General features: G+C 42.4%; 1 protein-coding gene across 3 annotated transcripts in view; it reads left to right on the plus strand.

Annotated features, from left to right (window-relative positions):
- The window catches only part of aopep (aminopeptidase O (putative)), a 97,270-nt gene that overhangs the window by 75,467 nt on the left and 2,330 nt on the right, over positions 1 to 19,473 (plus strand). For all 3 annotated transcript variants that reach the window (XM_050051759.1, XM_050051762.1, XM_050051761.1), the window contains 3 exons: positions 3,026 to 3,142; positions 10,605 to 10,691; positions 10,826 to 10,974. In XM_050051759.1, coding sequence (XP_049907716.1) covers positions 3,026 to 3,142; positions 10,605 to 10,691; positions 10,826 to 10,966 — 345 coding nt within the window. In that variant the 3' untranslated portion in view covers positions 10,967 to 10,974. The remainder of the gene's footprint in view (positions 1 to 3,025; positions 3,143 to 10,604; positions 10,692 to 10,825; positions 10,975 to 19,473) is intronic.

Below are 19,473 nucleotides of genomic sequence, written 5' to 3' on the forward strand. Positions count from 1 at the left end.
ATGTGAAGTTAGATGTTCCTAAAAGCGGAGCCTTAAGTTAGTTGTTGAACCCTTTAGAAGTATGATAATGAAGCAACAGTAGGCAGTGATGGAAGTATTCAACATTTACTTAAAATCACAGCTCTTAAGAGTTTCATCCTGTCTAAGGGCATAGAATTAGGGAAGGTAGGGACATGTCACCATCAATATCCAGCGACCACTCATCCCTAGCAATAACCCTGTTGTCTGTCAGTGAGCAGTCTGTCTATGTATTTGTTCTCTACTCCCTAACCCAGTCTCACATATAGGATTGGCCTTGTTGTTTCTTGCTAAGGTGTGAAAGACTGTAGCTACATCTATCTCCGTCAACTAGACGTGCATCCTCTGACCTGTAGCCCTGCTGTGTGTGCTTCTCACTAAAAAGCTGAGGGCAGCGGCTGTGAGCTGCACTTGATCGGAGGTGGTGAAGTTAACATTTGTGCGGACAAAAAGCCACACAATGGGGAGATTTATGCCTGATCTGAAGCATCTTTTTTTTTTTTTTAGTTAGTTAGTTTCAGTTTTCCGCCTCTGCTCTGATGAAGAGCAGCGCACAGCCACTTGAACTTTGATTCATCCAGAAATGGTCCCAAACGGGGTTCTGTTTCTGTCAGATCATCTGACTAATGTAATGCACGGCAGACTATGCATCAAGGAAATATCATGACATTATTCTCATTAAACCATGAGTGTTTTCTTGTACTTATTAATCGACATTTCTTCCTTAAAGTGGTGAATTAAAAATCACCAGACGGCAGGAAATGAAGCGTTTGAAGCTCAAAATTCAAAAAAACTTTAGGGGAGGACCCTCAGTATCTTTGCCAGCATAAAGGATGCATGGAAGTATGAGCGCAGTGATGTTTACAACATTAGAAACGGATGTATCTATTTTCTTACATAAAGGGAGTATAAATTAGCCTTAAGTTGTGCTTGCAGAGTTCGACTTGGCTGCACTCATTCAAATTGTGCACCTAAGCAATTAAAAGGAAAGAATCATGCATGTTGTGAAATGGAAAGTGCAGTATTTTCCTGTGAAATGTAGTGTAATGGAAGTATAAAGTTAGATTTAAGTACAGTACTTGAGTAAGGTTGTCTTTTTGTGGAAGTGGATTAGTCGTAGATGGTTCATGGGAGCGGATGTTAGCTGCTATTGATGTTGGTGACTTCACCGTGGAGATGTGCGAGACAGACAATCGTGTTTCTGTCTGTGAAATGTGTGCAATGTGTGTGTCAGGATAATAATAACAATATAAATTGGTCTGTAATGTACCATCATTGACCAGGAATTTGGTTTTGGAGACACTGGTGCAGACGTATTGATTACCGCCATAGCAACACAAGTACATACAGGCACAACAGGACCCCACAGTCAGCGCAGTCAGTGATGTGTGTAGTGATGTGCATGCGTGTGTGTGTGTGTGTGTGTGTGTGTGAGAGAGTGAGAGAGCAGTGTTTTATTGCTGTGGACTCCTCACTTTTCAAAGGGTGGGAGAGTGAGAAGGATCATGGGTGGGCCCCAAAGAGACCCTTTAGAGATGGAGACGCCACTTCAGAAAACACTCAGCCTTCACAAAATGGAGGGAGGAGAGGACGGAGAGAGGGGAGAGTTGATAGAGGGTGAAGGGCAAGGCTGGATATCAGATTTTCCACGGAGTTAGATGATCATCAGTGTTTGTGTGTCTGTGTGTGTGCGTAGCAGTGCTGGTGTTTGATTTGACCATTTGCCAGCTCGAGTCTGGGTGTTATTCCCTCAGCTTCAACAGCTACATGCTGAAATACTTCCAGGTTTTAGGTCAGGTATTTCCCAGTAGTGCTTAAAAGATTGTTTACCAACATTAGCTTTGAATGGAGACGCTCTTTACAATATATATAAATATATATCAAATACAGCTATGTACTCTGCTTTTTACTGGATGTGTTTACCTGAGTCGTAGAGTTGTATCTTCTTCCTCTGTAACTTCCCCCCCCTCTCTCTCTTTGCGCTCTGCTTCGCTCAGTCACACACACACTTCATACCTATTTTCACATCAGTCTCTGCAGGGCTGTCAGCCATTAATTGTGTCCCAGACTGGGACCAGAGAGAGCGTGTGGCTGGGAGTGCTGGGTGTATGCAGGAGAGAGGCAGGCAAGGCTGGGCACAGCTCTCTCCAGAGGAGGAAGTCGCTCTCTCATATCGCTGCCCACATCCATCCTCGGAATAATCGTCTAAATTCACCACTGAGTTTTCGCCTGTCCCTGAAGATGTTAGTCATTAGAAGAAAATAGGTTCTTTCCTTGAGGTTTACCTCAGGACAGCACAATCAGTACACGCATTATTAAGGAGCAACAGTGAGGCATTTCCTCCTTCCTGAAAACCTTTCTTCTTTGCCCAATTTTTCGGCTCTGTCATCACCGCAATCAGGGATTTCATTGCAGTCTCACAACCTACAAAGACTAAATGTTCTAAAAGATGTCTTTTTTTGGCAGCCTGCGTCCCTGAGCACGGCTGCTCTCTTTGTTTCCTCACAATAGGACGATATCAAAAAAGACAACTTCATTGCTTTGCTTCACCTCTCTCTCTGCCCTTGATTCGAATCCTAACACTTTCCCTTCATCTGTCCTCTTTTGCCTGTTTTGTAATATTTCCCAGTTGTACAAGATTCGCTTGGTTTACCATATTTATTTAATCGCCATTTCCGCTCTCTTTTATTATGCTGCTGTTTCCGCCGTTTGCAGGGCTGCATTAATTGCCTGTCTCATATTGATGTGCTTTTTTTTCATCAACCTTTTCCCAGCACTGAAGAGAAAATAAATGAAACTTTTAGAAAATAAACATAAATATGTTTGGGAACAGACTCGTAGCATGCAATATGTTAATCATTTTTCCACTTTGGTGGTTTGAAATTGCTGGTGTAAGGAGAGCATGTGACTTTTTTTTGCTCATAATATCCAATAATAAGTCTCAGTGTATTTTATGAGCTTGTATAAGTCAGCGCTATTAATCTCATGAATTGTTCTGTCTTCTCAGGTGACGTCGGAGCAGCTGGTGATGCTTTTGGAGCTTCTACTCGAGGAAGAGGAGCTAAGCATGGCAACCATGGGTGCTCTGAAGAGAACCTACAACCTACAAGATAGAGACGCTGAAGTAAGAGCACACACACAAATATTCACCCCCACACTCACACACACACATGCTCAGACAAGTGAGCATATGCATCCGAGCGCCATAATCTCCTCCAATAATGAAATGTAGACGGTTTCCTCTCCCTTTTCCATCCCAAGGCACAGCGCTTAGTAATGTGTAGTAAATTCTGCTGTAATAGCAGCTCTCTTCTTTACAGCCACCATTACTGACTAAATCCCACAAGTATTCGCTTCATGTTTTAGTACTGCACAAAGTTCCTTAATGGTACTATTAACGATGTTTGTGAGTATGTGTGTAGTTCTCGTCTCGTGTTCGTGCTCCGCAGCTGTGTGTGTGTTTGCGGCTGAGGAGTTCTCTCCTGCGCGGCACCGCCTCTCAGTACAGGAGCACGAGTGTGAAAACACAGCTGCGTCCACGTCCAACTGTCCACGCTAACCTCCGTCGTTAACACACGTCTTGTCTTGAAAAGAAAAAATTTGATACATGTTTAGTTTTTTACAAGTCCTTATTAATAATATGAGCTGTTTGGTTGGGGCAGCAATGTATATAATGGAGCTCGGATGTTTTGTTGTATTGAATCCAGACATCTGAAGTTTCATCTCAGGACATTTTTATTGTTTACATTCCTAACTCGCAATCAGGCCACTTGTTCAAGTTCTCACAAACAGCTGTCTCTTCTTTAAAATCTTGAATGCATTTAACTCAGAAGTTCATTTCAGTGACTTTACTCACTACTTGATGTCACTGTCTTGCAGTTAATTTGAGTAATTAACCTCGTGGTCAACAAACTGAGGCCACTTTGCGTTTGGCCTCGGGTCCAGCTTTAGGTTCAGGCCACTTTAGTCAGACTTCCTGGCAGATGAAAGCAGATTCTCGTCTGCAATTTCCCGGAAAAAACTTTCAGTGTTCGCTAAAAATACACGGGGCCATTATGCACATAGTCGTGCGTGGAAACACACACTCTTTCTCTCATACGCAAATGTACGCACTCCTGCACGCACCTGTCTAAAGGCAATGGTCCCGTCCTAATGTTAGTAATCTCATTCAGAAGAGGTTAATCACCAACGTCTCTCCTTATAAATGTGGCCATTTATTTTCCTCTCTTCCTCTTTCTCTCCATCTCTGGCTCTCTGTCTGATTGTATTCATTTTATCACTCAGCTTTTCTTTGTCTGGTACTGCATCCTTTTCAGATGAATGATCTGTTTAAAAATTCTTGGACAAACACAACACTGAGTGCAGTTCAGCCCCTCACTGTTTACCTCCATGGAGAATGAGAGCTTTTCAGAGTGGCTGAATATTGGATTATCGGAGTGATTCTCATGGCTTCTGAAAAGCGGTTAGTAATGTGCCGACTCAGAATGCATTATGATAAAACATGACATAGATTGTTCGCCCTATAATAGAAGTGTATTATCACTGCTTAGAGTAAAAAAAAAAAAAAAAATCTCATTTGGTGATGATTTCATGCCACATTACTGAAGGACTTTCCTGATTTACTATTTAATCAACTTTATTAATCCATTTTATAAGGTGTTTTCTCATTACTGCAACTTAGAAGCACAATATGCTGTTACATATTGTTTCACCACCTGTTAGTTGCTGAACATGTCTCACTCTAAGCTACTGGTTCCCAACCTGGGGATCCCGACCCTCCTGGGGGTCACCAAAGCTTCACTGGGGGTCACAAGGCCTTCTTGATTTAAAGGGGTTTTGAGAAAACTTTTAAAAAGCCTATATCATCATCATTTCATTCATTTCTGTGAAGAAGACTAAAGGACATTGGTATTTTAAAGTTTAGATTATTATTCAAAATATACACTTTTTACAAAATCTCACAGGATAATGGCACAGTGAAGATGTGAACACAAACTATATTCATAGAGCCTTTGCTCTCTGCCAAACAGTAACAGTACACAGTTAAAACAGCCAATAAAGCCCCGGTAGCAGTACGGTATGGTTCAGTTCAGTTCGGTACATCTTTTCTTTTAGTTTCCACTGTGAAAAGTTGTGGATGGTACCAATGGAACCATTCCATACAGTCCCCATTTTTGGTCCCCCCTCTGTTGGGGTACCTAGCACACAGATCTGGTACTAAAAGGTGGAGATGTGAACACTGCAGTCCGTTAATTGGTCAGCAGCATACGGTCACTCTGCTCAGGGCTGAGTTGTGGCTGGTTTTGAGGCTCATGTAACCACTGTTCATACCGTGGAGAGTTTTATTAGTAGACTCCTGAAAATGTCAGTGTACAGCCTCATTCTGTGGACAATAAAAGAGGTGCAGACTTCCATCTGTGTCACCGGTAATGAGGAAATACAGTGAGTGCTGGACGGAGCAGTGAGTGACAACAACCCTGCCCACATTTAAGAGGACTGTTTGCAGTGGAAACACTTGGGTCTCGGTACCATGTCTGAAGGGTTACTTTTGGTTCCAAAGGTACCATACTGAAAGTGTTTGGTGGAAACAGGGCTTAATAGAACAATGGCCAAGCATCAGGGAGAGGAAACACTAAATTTGCCAGTACTAATATTCACAGGAAATAATCTGCTCAAAATTCATCCAAATTCCTCCATTTACACAAACTTCCTACAGCTATTGTTTTCACTTTTTGGGTTAATTGTTCAGTTTAGTTGAGTTACTCTGTACTGTTATTGTTATGCTTTAAATATAATATCCATATTACTCAATGATAAAAAAGGGAAAAGGTCAGGAACCACTGCTCTAAGCAGTAGGGAGAAGTTCATAGTGATACACTGTGTGGTTAATGCGATAAAGAAGCTTGTCTTTTGGTTAAAGGTGCCGTGAAGACTGGCGTGCAAGCTAAAGATCCTGTGTGTGAGATTCTGTGAGCATGTACACAATAGCGAAAGGAAATACGTGGCTGACGACCAGTGTGCGTGCAGTGTGGGACTGCTTTGTGAATGGTGTGAGTGACCATGAATACGTGCGTGAGTGCGCCTGTGAGTCAGAGCATGTGTTTGCATGTATGAGAGAGAGTGCATGACTTTTCCCCATTCCTTTCATATGAGTCTCATGTGACGCGAGATGCTGTGTGACTCCATGTCTGCGTGCGCACGTATGTGTGTAGCTTCCTGTGCGCATTTCTGATTCTGTGAGAGCGCACATGCATGCTTTTGTGTGTCGAAGGCCATCTGTCGGTCAAGCACACAGGACACATTGTCTGTTCGTGCCCAGGTTAGGCTTGCTCCTCCAGTGACTGGAGACTTCACTGGACCACATCAAGTCTGCCTCCACAGTGTGCAGCAGAGAATAGGAGACAAGAGTTATTAAGAATAAACCAAGGAGTGTCTAGGAAAAAAAACTAAATAAAGTCAAGTTAAGTTTATTTGTATAGCCTTTCATCACAATGACTGTCTCAGTGGGCTTCACTGACTGGAAACAAAAACAGCTCCTCAAGTGAACAAGAAAAACTTCCCCCCAAAAAAAGCTCTTAATGGGGAAAATTGGGAACGATCACAGAGGAGGAAATCCCCTCGCAGACTTAGTAGGTGCCACTGGGCGAGTGAGTAGATAGGAAAACAGCAATGGCAGCTATAATTATAGTGTCATGGAGCACAGATTTATGTCTTTTTTTCTTTTAATACTTTCATGTTTTAGTTTTATGAATATAGAACATGAGAAGACTGGGATAGTACAGCACAGTCAGTGAAAACAAGAGAGAGAGGAGGCACAGATGCAGTTCTTAATGCTTATAAAAGGGTTCAGAGGAAAAGGAAAAAATGTAAAAAGGTTAGATGATTATGACATTCCCATTTTCCCCAGTATTTAACCCCCTTCTTCTTCACTTTCTCCATTGAGCTGATAGACTTGATTATGTTGCTATTAGGGTCAATAGAGGGAGGGTTCCTCCGGAGCCCCTATTTTGTAATAGTTTATTTACTTGCAGCCATAAAAATCTTCAAATGGTATGTGTAACTTTTACCGAGGCCTTTAGGAATATTTCCAAGGTACAAAAAGATAAAAGAGAAATCAGATTTCAGGCCGAGAGTCTCTGAGACCAGATGGTCCACACCTTTCCAAAAAGGCTTCACATACTGACGGAACCAAACAATATGTGTATGGTCCACTGAGACTGATTCACACTCCCTCCAGCAGGTGTGCTGAAACCCACTTAATTTGGATTTCTAGGTGGGGTGATAAAAAGATATGGAGTTGATAGTGTAGACAAAAAAGTTTATAAATCAATTAGTTGATTGACAGAAAATGAATTGTCAAATATTTTGACAATAGGGGAAAAAGACAAAGTTCTTTGCTTTAACTTATCATTATAAAGTATATGTTGAATGCACAGTTAAGATTGGTTCCCTAAAACAATTGCTTTCATTATGCAATCCTGTCTGCAAACGGGTACAATCTCCCGGGAGAATGAAGGCGCCACATACGGCACAAAGGGAGTGCGTAAACCAAAACAGGAAGAGGATGGCAATCCCTAGTTACCGAGTATTAATGTAGGTCCTTTGCGGTTACTATCCCCAGTAGCGGAAATGGTGGTCGATGGAACAACTGAAGTAACTATGAAAATGGAAAGTGATTCGTCAACAATAATACCACTTGGAAATGTTAGTTTAGGGTTAAAAAGTTGTCCATTTCCACTGAAAAGGCATACTTTGCAAATTTTCAACCAGGTCTGTGTCACTGCGGTGTGAGGAGTGTGTGCAGATGAACGCTGTTTGGCTTACTCCCATGTCAGCAACACCAGGATCTCCCTGCTCGTGCTGTGTGCAAATATCTGCAGGAAAACAAAAAAAAACACCATTTCACATCATTTCTTTTTGTCATCCGCTCTGGGACCTTGCTTGAAAATTGGCAAAGTGTGCCTATAAGTAATTTTATGAGCAAACATTTCCTTGTGCCAGCTTGTCAGTTGTGAGATTTTGGTGCTTTTATTGTCTTATGTGATAGTAAATTGAATGTCTTTGGACGGAAGAAGCAATTTGCAGATATCACCTTAGGTTGTAGGAAATTATGATTGATCATTGTTCACTACTTGTTGACATTTAAGAGACGAAATGAATCGCAAAAACACAAATGGCAAACCAGTAATGAAAATAATTGTTAGCTGCTTGAAGCCCTCGTTGAAGGAAAATTGAGGTTTATGAAATATAAAGTTGTCAGACAGCTTTTTCATTATATAATGTTTGCAGTCTATTTCCTCTCCTCAGCCACAAAGTCAGTATACGAGGCTGCGTTTTGGCGTCCATGCTGCTGTACAGTTTGTGGACAAGTTAAGACCACCGTAACACTGCATTAGCATCGTCACTTCACACATGCTTTGCGTGTCTGTCTTGTCTGCTAGATTCTTTGTTTGTCACGCTAAATGCGAGCACACGCGGACTACGTTAAGAGTATGTGTTGGAATTGGTAGTGGTGGAGGGTGAAGGAGGGGTGCTGTAATAAATGAAGGAATGTCACCGTGTTATTGCATGTGCTGTCAGAGAGAGAGAGGCCCAGCGAGAGGAAACCGAGTAAAAGAGGGGGTAAGGAGAGGTGCACCAGGCAGCTGCTCTGCCCCAGGGCTCTCCCCAGGAATGTAACCCAGCACAGGGAACAGCTGCTGGGGCTACGCAGGCCAGAAGGGCAGGGCTGGCACCAGAGGGTACACATACTGTACACACTTGTGCACACTCCCACATTCATGAATACAGACACACACATAGGCTTGTTTGTTCCCATGTGAGCGCGTTACACTTAACTCTTACCCCTTGCTTTGTGTCATGTCTGATGTGGGATTTCTGAGAGTAAACAGAGGCAGAGAATATATGGAAAAAGTAGGATTTTTAATGTGGACGAAAGAGGAACTAGAAAGCCCTTCTGAGACCAATTAAACTCATGTTTATGTAGTAGCTTGTGGAGGTAATGTGAGGATTTAAATGTGGCTGTTCTAAATGGAGCAGTGCTCAGTCTCCATTCTTTTTGCTGCATAAACAGGTTGAGGGCAGCGCTACGTTTCTGGCACAAACAGACGAAGCAAAAAACTCCAATTAAGAGTGTGAACACCGTCACACAGCACTCAGGTAGATCCATTTGGCTCCTTTTCTAGCCTGCTACCTTAAAATGAATATCTGTACAAGCGCTGTAGAAATGCCCAAAGCTTGAGCTGCTGAAATAGAATCAATCACCCACGCTTGGTCACTGTACTCTCCAAAGGACTAGTTTATTATCCTGAGTGTGTGGAGATAGTTATGAAGGAGATTGAAATACCCATGAAAAACCCAGCCAAGGGAAACTGTCAGGCTGTAAAGAAGTGACAGTGCTTTAAAAGATTTTTCATCTGGATTTTTTATCGCTCTTCAGCCTCTTTTATCATCCTCTGTGTCTCCTCCACAAGAGTGTGTCCGTATACACGTGCATTACGTATCCACGCACACACACACACATGCGCATGCACGCTCATAGCAGATGATGAAGGATGATGGCTGACGCAGGGACAGAGCCAGTCTCTGATCTCTCCTGTAACCGCGGCAACAGAGCTCCTATTGATCCTCTGGGAGAAAGGCCAGGCATTAGCTTTCACACACACAAACACACACATGCAGTGAAAACACACCTGTACACACACGCACACACACCTTGAACACACACGTGCACATTGTCAGAGAATTAAATAGAACTTTAAAACATGAACTTTAGATGGAGATGTTCTCCTCTCTAAAACAAAGTTCACGTCTCTCAATCCTCCGATTCTGGATGAATCTATTCATTGTCAGCCGAGCAGCTTCCAGCTTTGTCTCGCAGCTCGTCAGATGAGCTGTTTGTCTTTTGTTACTGGCATCCAGGGAGACCTGTTCACGTTACTGTGCGAGTGCACTGGCCGAAAGCATAAAAATAAAATAAACAGACCACAGATCTTTGCCATCGACACCATTCTGCTTTATTAATGTTTTTATGAGTGCTATAAATTATATTCAAGACTAGTTTATCCCTCTAGCTTTATATTGTCTTTACCAAGAGTATATATAAGTTGGTAAAGCTTTTATGTGGTCAGCTTCGAAGGAACAACACACTGAAATTACAAACACCAGTGACCTTATATAACCTCAGACATAACATCACGGGCATTTTAAAGATGGAAATGGGCAAAAGCAATGATACAATAATGTGCAACTTTGAAGTGAGCAATGGTGGGATTTTTAATCTCTTTTAATGTTTAATTCCGTAATCTTCTTTTCTATGATTTCTTGGTTCTGTGTTGGTCCGTGTTGACAAAATTGCGCTGCCATTTTTGCCACAAGTGAAAAAAGGCAGTGACAAGGTGCCAGACCGTTAGCAGCACACATCCCTGGAGACACTGCTTACAAACAGTAGCTAACAATTCCTGCATTGTATAACTTTAAAAAGGAGATTCTCTATCTCAAGGTCGCATGTAAAATAATTAAATTAATATGTGTGTTTTTGATTCCATTAATAGGTTTTGTATCTTCTCCTCTGTTTTGGCTTCCAGGTTCGACATCGCTGGTGCGAGCTGGTGGTCAAACACGCGTACACTCGGGCTTACACAGACGTGGAGCACTTTCTGGTTCATGACCAGGTAACCAAACACAACTGTTCAATATCTGTTTTGTATGATACAATGAGACACTTTTAAAACACTTATTCAACCATAGAGAAAAGCCTTTACACAGTAAGAAAAATAAACCAAGCGATTGTGTGTGTGTGTTCCAGGCAATGGGTGTCTATCTGTACGGGGAGCTGATGGTTAAAGAGGACGCTGAGCAGCAGGCTCTCGCCCGTCGCTGCCTCTCATTGGTCCAGGAGGAAATGGACCAGTCGGCACGCAGAGTGGTGGAGGAGATGGTCCTATGATGTTGGAGGTATAGTCTCATTCAGTGCTTTATTCCCGTTGTGTTGGGTAGTTGCACGTGCTGCCTATCACGCCATTTCCTTTCAGTTAAAATGAGATACAGTAATCTAATTGTCATCGTCTTTTGCACATTTATTTCTTTTAACATCCCTGCAAATTAGTGGAATACAAGTGTCATTATAATTTACATCTCATTTACTTCCCCTTCACTCAAAAATATGGTTTTCTTATGTTTTATGTCCCCTAAAATGTCTAACCTTGACTATACTGAGTTGTATCTGTGCAAAGTTTGTCACTAGAGGGGCATTCTCATTCCTTTACTGAAGGGACTGATGTCTTCTCACTTCCCCAAAATCTGAGATTCAACCCGTGCAACCCTGTGATTAGATGCGTCACAAATTTGAAAGCTGATTGCTGTCTAATGTGCAAATGTCACAAAGACACCTGAAGCCTCCAGTGCAGGGCAGACTTATTGCAAGTAATATAAAAATCTCAGTGAGATAAAATATATCTCTCTGCAAACTTTGAATAGACCTCTGATCTGACTCTGAATAGACCCTTATACTGAGTCAGCCACTGCTAGTTACAAGCTAACAAACGGTGTGAACGAATAAGAGATGCTAACTACACTTACCATTCCGATATGTCTGCTAGTCGCTTATTTTGGTGCACAACAGACTCCACATCTGAGTCTGGGTCTGACTAAGATTCAAACATGAATCTGAATCTCTCCCACGTTTCCTCTCATGCCAACACTAGCCATCTCAATGCACACTGCCCTTTCACCGATCAACTTAGCACAAGCAGCAGCAGTGGTGGACGAGGTGGAGGTCAGATCTAGAATTTCTCACAGAGGGAGAAAGAGCTGATCTGCTTCCAGCCCCTTATCACCTTTTATGTGGGAAAACCCTGTAGAAAAATATTAATCATAGCAGAATATTGTTACACACTTTAAAATGTGTCTGAAGGGGAAGTTCAAGTGTTTCCACGCATTAAAGACAATATTTCTATCTCATATCTGACCTTAGAGTCTGAGGTGGCGACAGAGAAAAGAAAGCTTTGTGTTGGACTGATCCTGATTCCATCTGCCCCAGCGGACAGTCCGCACTTGAGTCACTTGGCTACCTATACTTCACATTCCTCTCTGATCCCATTGAGTGTGTGTGTGTGTGTGTTTGTAGACTCAGAATGGGGCCTTTTCCGTGGTTTCACAGCAGCGCCATCAGGATGTGTTTGTCAGAGAAGGAATTTGGGAATGTGTTCCTCAAACAAACGAGAGAGGGAAGAAAGAAAAAGAGAGAGGACGGGTCAGCGAGCGTTTTCTGAGGGGCTCAGGGCGCTCTGTACTCGATGTGGGGTGATTTTTATTCCGTTGACCCTGGAATTCCTCCTGTGTGCGTGCGTGTGTATGTATGTGTGTGTGTGTGCTACAACTGTCACCCATTGAGCTTTCTGAAGATTCAGAACAGTGAGGGGTTTATTAGTCTCACACTAAATGAAGGGAAGAGAGAAATTTATGGTTTCGACAGACAGACATGAAAAAAGGGGAGGAAAAGAAAGCGGAAGGGAGAACTGGAGTGAAGACAGGTCTCTTTGAAGCTACTGATCTTTTCATAACAGTCTGGCTATTACTGACACTAACCTTTGAATAATGAGAGCAGGCAATTAAAAGGATCTTGGCTCAACAATTGAACTGTAGTAACCCAGCTATTCTTCAAAGCTTTTAAACAATATGGATAAATGCTATGTGTATACACCAAAGACAAAAACAAAACCCAAAGATATTAAATTTATAATGATGTAAAACAGAGAAAAGCAGCAAATCCTCACATTTGAGAGGCTGAAGCTAGCAACAGTTTTTTAACGTAAACGATCATTCAATTGTCAAAGTGCTTGTCAGGTAATGTTCTGCTGATTTTCTGATTTATCAGCTTCATCAATTAACTGACTAAGTGTTTGAACTCCAGTCATATGTGATTGACAGCAGCATGCCTGGCAACATAAGCCAACAACCCCACAACTGTCATCATCATCACACTTTGATTGATGCAGGGAAATACATTACATCGCCTTTTCCAACTGTGCCATGCTCACTGGGCGGCTGTGGCCCAAAGGTAGAGCGGGTCATCCACTAATCGGGAGACCGGCTTCTCCAGTCCACATGTCGAAGTATCCGTGGGCAAGATACTGAACCCAAAATTGCTCCTGATGGCTGTTCCATTGGTGTGTGAGAGCGTGTAAATGGTCACTGAGTAGCAGGTGGCACCATGTACGGTAGCCTCAGCCACCAATGTGTGAGTGTGTGTGTGTGAATGGGTGAATGACATGTAGTGTAAAAAGCACTTTGAGTGGTCGGAAGATTAGAAAGGTGCTATACAAGTGCAGTCCTTTTACCATTTACTCACTTTGAATCACTGTCAACAGCGCAGACGAAACATAAATCCAGAAATCTCAAATGTAAAATAACCAGAACTGTTATAACTATAAATGTTTGGCAGAAATTGTGTGTTCATATAGAACCCATCAGAAACAAGCTCATTGAGAAAGTAGGTTTTAATTTAGCCAACTGTGTCATACTTTGCATGTATTTAAAGATAGATGTTGGCAGTTTGCATAACAGTTTATCAAAAGTAAGGATGCTATAACTTTTCACCGGTGTGTGAGTCTCCCCTATTAAAGGGAAACTCTTTGTGTGTGTGTTGAAATGTGTAATCAGAATAAGCATTTTTGAAATTGGTCCAGTATTGAGAGACCGCTGCAGTCGCAGTGACGAAACAGGCTGCAACGTAATCCCTGCAGGCAATGGTGCACCATCTATTTACATCCATTAAAAGTTCTTGTTTTTGCCACTGGCAGCCTCAGATTGCTTTAAGAAATGTCTGACACCATTACAGAAAAGACCCTACAGAGATATTAAACACTTTTCTTAACCTTTTGCTGGTCTGTTTGTTATTGTGACCAAGTCTCGCTCAAGGAAAGTCTTGTTCTGAAATCTCGCAGACTGTCGAAATCAGCAAAATATTAAGCAGTGCCACTGAAAATGCTATGCTTTCTGTACTCTAACATAAAAAAACCCTCTTCCCGGCACTTCTCTCGCCAACTGTCGCTAACCTTTCCACCAATGTTTTTCCCGCAACAAGTCACCTCCTGTGAGATTTCAGAAAGAGACTTCTCCTTTAGCAAGACTTGGTCACAATAATAAACAGATCAGGTAAAGACAAGGAAACCGTTCCGTTTCTCCGTAGGGTTCCTTCCATAATGTTGTCAGACACTTCTAAAAACAATCTGAGCCTGTCAGAGGCAAACACTTTTAGTGGACGTAAAGTGACAATGCATAACAGGGATTACATTGCAATCTGTTTCGCTGCTGCTGCAACATTCTCTATCAATACTTGTCTCTGTTAGCTTCTTAGACAAAAACATGGTAAAATAAGGTGATGGTTGAGAAATACCAGTTTCCTTTCAACACGTAAGAAAGATGGATAAGACTAATTTTAGAGGACGCTTTCATATTTCCATCAGGGAACATTGTGACTGACTACATCCTCCACATTTATGACAGCACTGGCACAAACTTCTACATTAGCCAGCTGTGTTACAGTCTAGCACACCTCCAGTACAGCCAGCACAGGTTAAACAAGGCGACAGTGACCTTGGTCAACACAGGCTGTGTCAAAAGGAGCTGCTAAATACTTGTCCACATCAACCTGAGTGACTTACAGCACTGAATCCTTTTTTAGGCCGTGACCAAGCCACTACAAGACAGGCTTTTATCTTCACACACACACACACACACACGCACACACACACACACACACACACACACGACAGCTTTATGCATTTGCACAGGATGTGAAAGGCTTTCTAGACAAGTGCTCGGCATCTGGCTCAGTCCTGATAAATCTCTCTGACACACACATACAGCGCACACATATGTAGCGCCTATCTGTCTGTGCCCGCAGATCTCTTGCCATGATCCTTCACTCTCTCACTACACCTCCCTGTGGAGCCACACTACAAGTACAGGAGGGATGACACAGGGCGGCCAAAACGCCCAAAAAAGAAAGAAGAAAAGAGGCATTTAGAGATTTATATCCCAACTTTTACTATTGCTTCCCATTGGACTGAACCACACAAGCCTCTGTAAACATCAATGGATCATGCTGGTCAACTGAGCTCAGGTCCAGATCTCACTCCAATTAAAATGATGGATGAACCAACTATCTCACTGCTTTTTCATATCGCACTGTGGGGAGATGGATTTATGTTTTACTGCTCACTTTGTGTGCCCCCACCATCTTTCCTTAAGTAGAGCAGTCCTCCCTGTACCCTTTACACCCTCACACACCCTCACACACCCACACACACACACAAAGTCAGACAGACCACAGTACAGTGGGATTAGGCTGAGGCGGGCTGAGAGGGTTTTAACTGAAAACAACATGTCTGTCAAGGCGCACTCCCTGCTCTGTGTTTTTAAACCTAAAAAGCACAACCCTTTTAAAAGAGAAGGGTGGTCTCCCCCTGTACTTTTTTTTTCTTCCTTTCCCCTCCCCGCTCACTCCCTCGTTCTTTTCTTCCCCCGGTACATGCCTCTGGAATCCCTCTTGATCCGCTTAATGAGGGGCATATCGCCGGGTTAGCCGAGCGTGGCGAATGGGAGAGGAGGAGAGGGGTAACCAAGGAAATGGTGTGTGTGTGTGTGTGTGTGTGTGTGTGTGAGAGTGAGGGAGAGTGAGCAAGGATCTACAGGTCTGGTCTTTCAAGACTGCGCTCCGATGGCAGATGTAAGGGAGACGGAGACACAGAAAGGTCAAACAAAGTTAGAGATTTTCATGTCTGCAGGTTAGAGTTGAGGGTGAAGTTAGAAAAAAAAAGAAAAGAAAAGACAGGGAGAAGATCTTGTTCTTTCATGTCTGGGCTGTGAGGGTTCCTGGCGTGCTGATTTGTGACTTATGATAAAATCACATTGCCAGGGATTACCACACAGCCCTGACCCAGCCGGCTGCCATGGCAACCACAGCCCCTCCTATACACACACATCCACGCACACACTCATTCATCCCCCAGAAACTTAAAACTAAAGAAGACATGATTATCTAGGAGTGCGTGTGATTGTGTTTGAGGAGCTGATGATTTGGAAGTGCAGAGAAGAAAAAGGATGATGAGGGAGCCAGAGGGTCGTGATGTGGGTGTTTTGTAAGAGTGTGTGTGTGTGTGTGTGTGTGTGTGTGTGTACGTACATGTCAGTCTGCCAGACAGGTTTTGTATCCTCTCTCCAGCCAGGCACAGAGCTTAGCTGATTGGTGAACAGTGATTGATTTCCTCTTTGTTCACAGTGGCTAAGTTCTGCACCTGAGGAGAGCATGACCCAGACAAGCAGACAAAGGAGGACAATGAGCGTGTGTGTGTGACAGAGAGAGCAGAAATGTTCTTTTAAGTTTTTACAGTGTGTTTTTGTGCTTTTGTGTGCACACAGCGGAGTTCAATTATCTAATGTGTATTTATACAATCCAGTCACAGATCTCCTTCCTCTTTGTCCTCTACTGTTTTCTTGCTCCTCGCCTGATTGTCCTGCATCCTTCTCCTTCTGTTCTCTTATCTCATCTGCTCCCTTCCTCCTTATCCTATACTTTCCCTCAATTTGGCCTAACCTCAGTCAAAACAGCTCTCCTCTCCTCCAGCCTCACTTGCATATCTGTAAAACTTTCCACCGAGACCCTCTCACTCAGAAGAATTAAACACATAAGCCTCCTCACAAATTCAAAACGCTGTGCAACATTACTAATGAGCGCCGTTCCACGCTCTCCTGCTTTGCCTGTTGTTCTTTCTCCCCTCTTTCATCTTTCTTTCTTGCTCTCTCCTTCCACCCCTCTGCTTCTGTCTCCTTTTAGTTACGTAGTATGAAAGATAAGCCAGCAGATGATGCCGGTTTGCACGCTCTGTAGTTCTAGCGAAGGTGAGAGCCAAGTACCTCAGGAGAGAGACTGTACTTCCAGTACTAATGAGGCCTGGGAAGACCCGAACGCTGCTTAATGCCGCTGACAGATATTTCATCAATCCGGGAGCACTGGCTACCATCATCGCCCTCATCATCATCGTTGTCCTTCATCTCCACTATTCTCTCACTGTTACAGCACTCAGTGCGCTGTATACTGCATGAATTTCGACAGGGTAGCGTTGTCTAAAATCAAACGCAGCTGTTGTGCACTTATCAAAAATGACGATTGTAAATGATGATCGCACAATGTGACCGCTTCTTTTGCTGGCAGACATTTGACACTGATTGTCACCTGCCAAAATATCTGCTGGCTTGTTTGCCCGTTCACTGGAGCAAACACAATTGCTGTGGCTTCCTCGACCTCCATTAGGCGTTTTCTGTCTGCAGTCACACCGCTAATAGGTATGCTGAAGTAACATACTGTAAGCTTGCCAAAGGTTGGTATAGCAATGGAAGAACGCAAATGAGACACAACATCGATGTCCTGAGTCATACTACATACTTATTTTATACGATATGTGTTTAATACATATATGGTCATAGCATACTGTTTTAATTTTAACTTTACCATAGAATACTAAGAGCAAATGTTTAAATACCAACATTGTTGGTTGGCCGTGTCCTAAGATTTCAGCAGCCCTTGTAATTTATTTATATTCTTTTACTGCTGTGAGCACTATGCTATCCTATCCTACTATTGATCCGGGACATGCTGTCTTATGTAGGCAGGATTTTAAATAAATACTTCAATATATACGGAAATGTGCTTATTTGCTTTTTTACTATTGAAAAATCAACTTGTCTGTGGCCTTTGCTGAACAAACTATGTAACAGCGACAGTGTTTCTAAATTGCCTTAAATCGAATTTGACATTTTCGTAATGCAATTTTCACGTAATTACTTATCAGCCGACATTTACACTAATATCGATGTTTCCGCTACAAGATAACATCGTCCGATGTATCAGTCTAGCTCTAGCTACTGGCAGCATTAAAACTGGAAACAGATAGCTTTGCTCTGTCTCTACAATAGGTAACAAAATCTGCCCACCAGCACCTCTAAAGCTCGTCAGATAACACGTTAAGTCTAGTTTGTTTAATCTGTGCGAAAACCGTATTGTGAAAATAACACGTTGTGGTTTTGTTGGCTGACATGACTTCCTGTTATCGTTCTTCACATTTGACTTTCAACAAAAAAGCATGTTTCCAAAAATGTCAAACTTTTCCTTTAACTTAAAGTTTCAGTTGAGCTACAGCAGGATAACTAGTTTAAAAAAAGGTTTGACAGGGTTTGCAGCAAATCGGTGCTCAAATTCATCCTTTAAGTACTTAAAGTGCTCCAGATTTTAAACTTCAAATTACTTTGGCAGCGAAAAGTGCTGTCCATCCATCCCTGGCTGATATACATCGATTTCTGATCTAATCTCAGTCTGAGGAAGCCGAGATACAGAGATCCATAAAGCTGACAGATTCCCACTGAACACATTTCCTCACTGTGAAGGAAAACAAAGGTTGGAGATCTTGGAACGATTTTAGAGCTTTCCATCATTTATGGATGTCAGTTTCACTTTATTGGGACAATTAAGTGTTTCTACAGTGGATTTACTGCGCGATACAAGCGTCCATTGTATCGTCTGAGAGAAACAAAAGGCTGTGATCCTGTACAACACCCACTGATAACAAGGGAAGCAGGAATTGTCAATTGGGTCACACCACACGCTTTGTTTTGGAGTGTTACAGAGTGTACTGAGACAGGGTTCCCAAATTAGTCAAGATAAGCTTTAATCACGGAAAAGCAATTGAACAAATGAAGGACAAACTTCCTCAGCAACATGAGGAGGTTTATCATGCAAGTTTTCTGTTTAGCATGCCCCGTCTGCCAACACAATGATCAATAAATCTCAGTCTGTCTCACTTGTCCTGAGATTTGTTCTGGAACTGTTATACAATGTCCATTTGCATCTTCCGAACAAACAAAAAAGTTTCGCAGGAAAACTAAATTGTTACTAAAGGCATCCATCATCCAAGCTGTCAATAACACCAGCTGGTCTACATGCACTGAATAAATCATGTATGACTGAGACGTTTAAGTTTTAAGTACTGACCCACATTGTGTAACCTTTACTATATCGTGGGTGTAGTCCACTGTTATACAGGCTGATTGTAATGCAAAGCTAAACTGTACTGGACTGATCGCTCCCTAATCAAAACGGTGACAGATGGCTGAGAATGTATTTTAGAACTGGTCGGTCTTTTTTTGGCAATCAGAATCTGAGGCGTGAGGAGGTATTATAGCGCTCTATATTCACGACGACAAAATGGCGACTAAACGAGGACAGATGTGTGAATTAGAAATGAGGGCCATGTGGAGCCTTCCATTTTTAGACCTATATTTAGGGCCTGTTAAAAGAGTAATGACCATCAAAGGCCTGTAAAAGAGAGGAATTGCCATCAGAGCCCGTATCTAAAAGGTGATTTATTACACTCTAATGGGAGGGAAATGGTTCTC

The sequence above is a fragment of the Epinephelus moara genome, chromosome 8, assembly GCF_006386435.1.
Source record: "Epinephelus moara isolate mb chromosome 8, YSFRI_EMoa_1.0, whole genome shotgun sequence".
In the NCBI taxonomy this organism is placed as follows: domain Eukaryota; kingdom Metazoa; phylum Chordata; class Actinopteri; order Perciformes; family Serranidae; genus Epinephelus; species Epinephelus moara.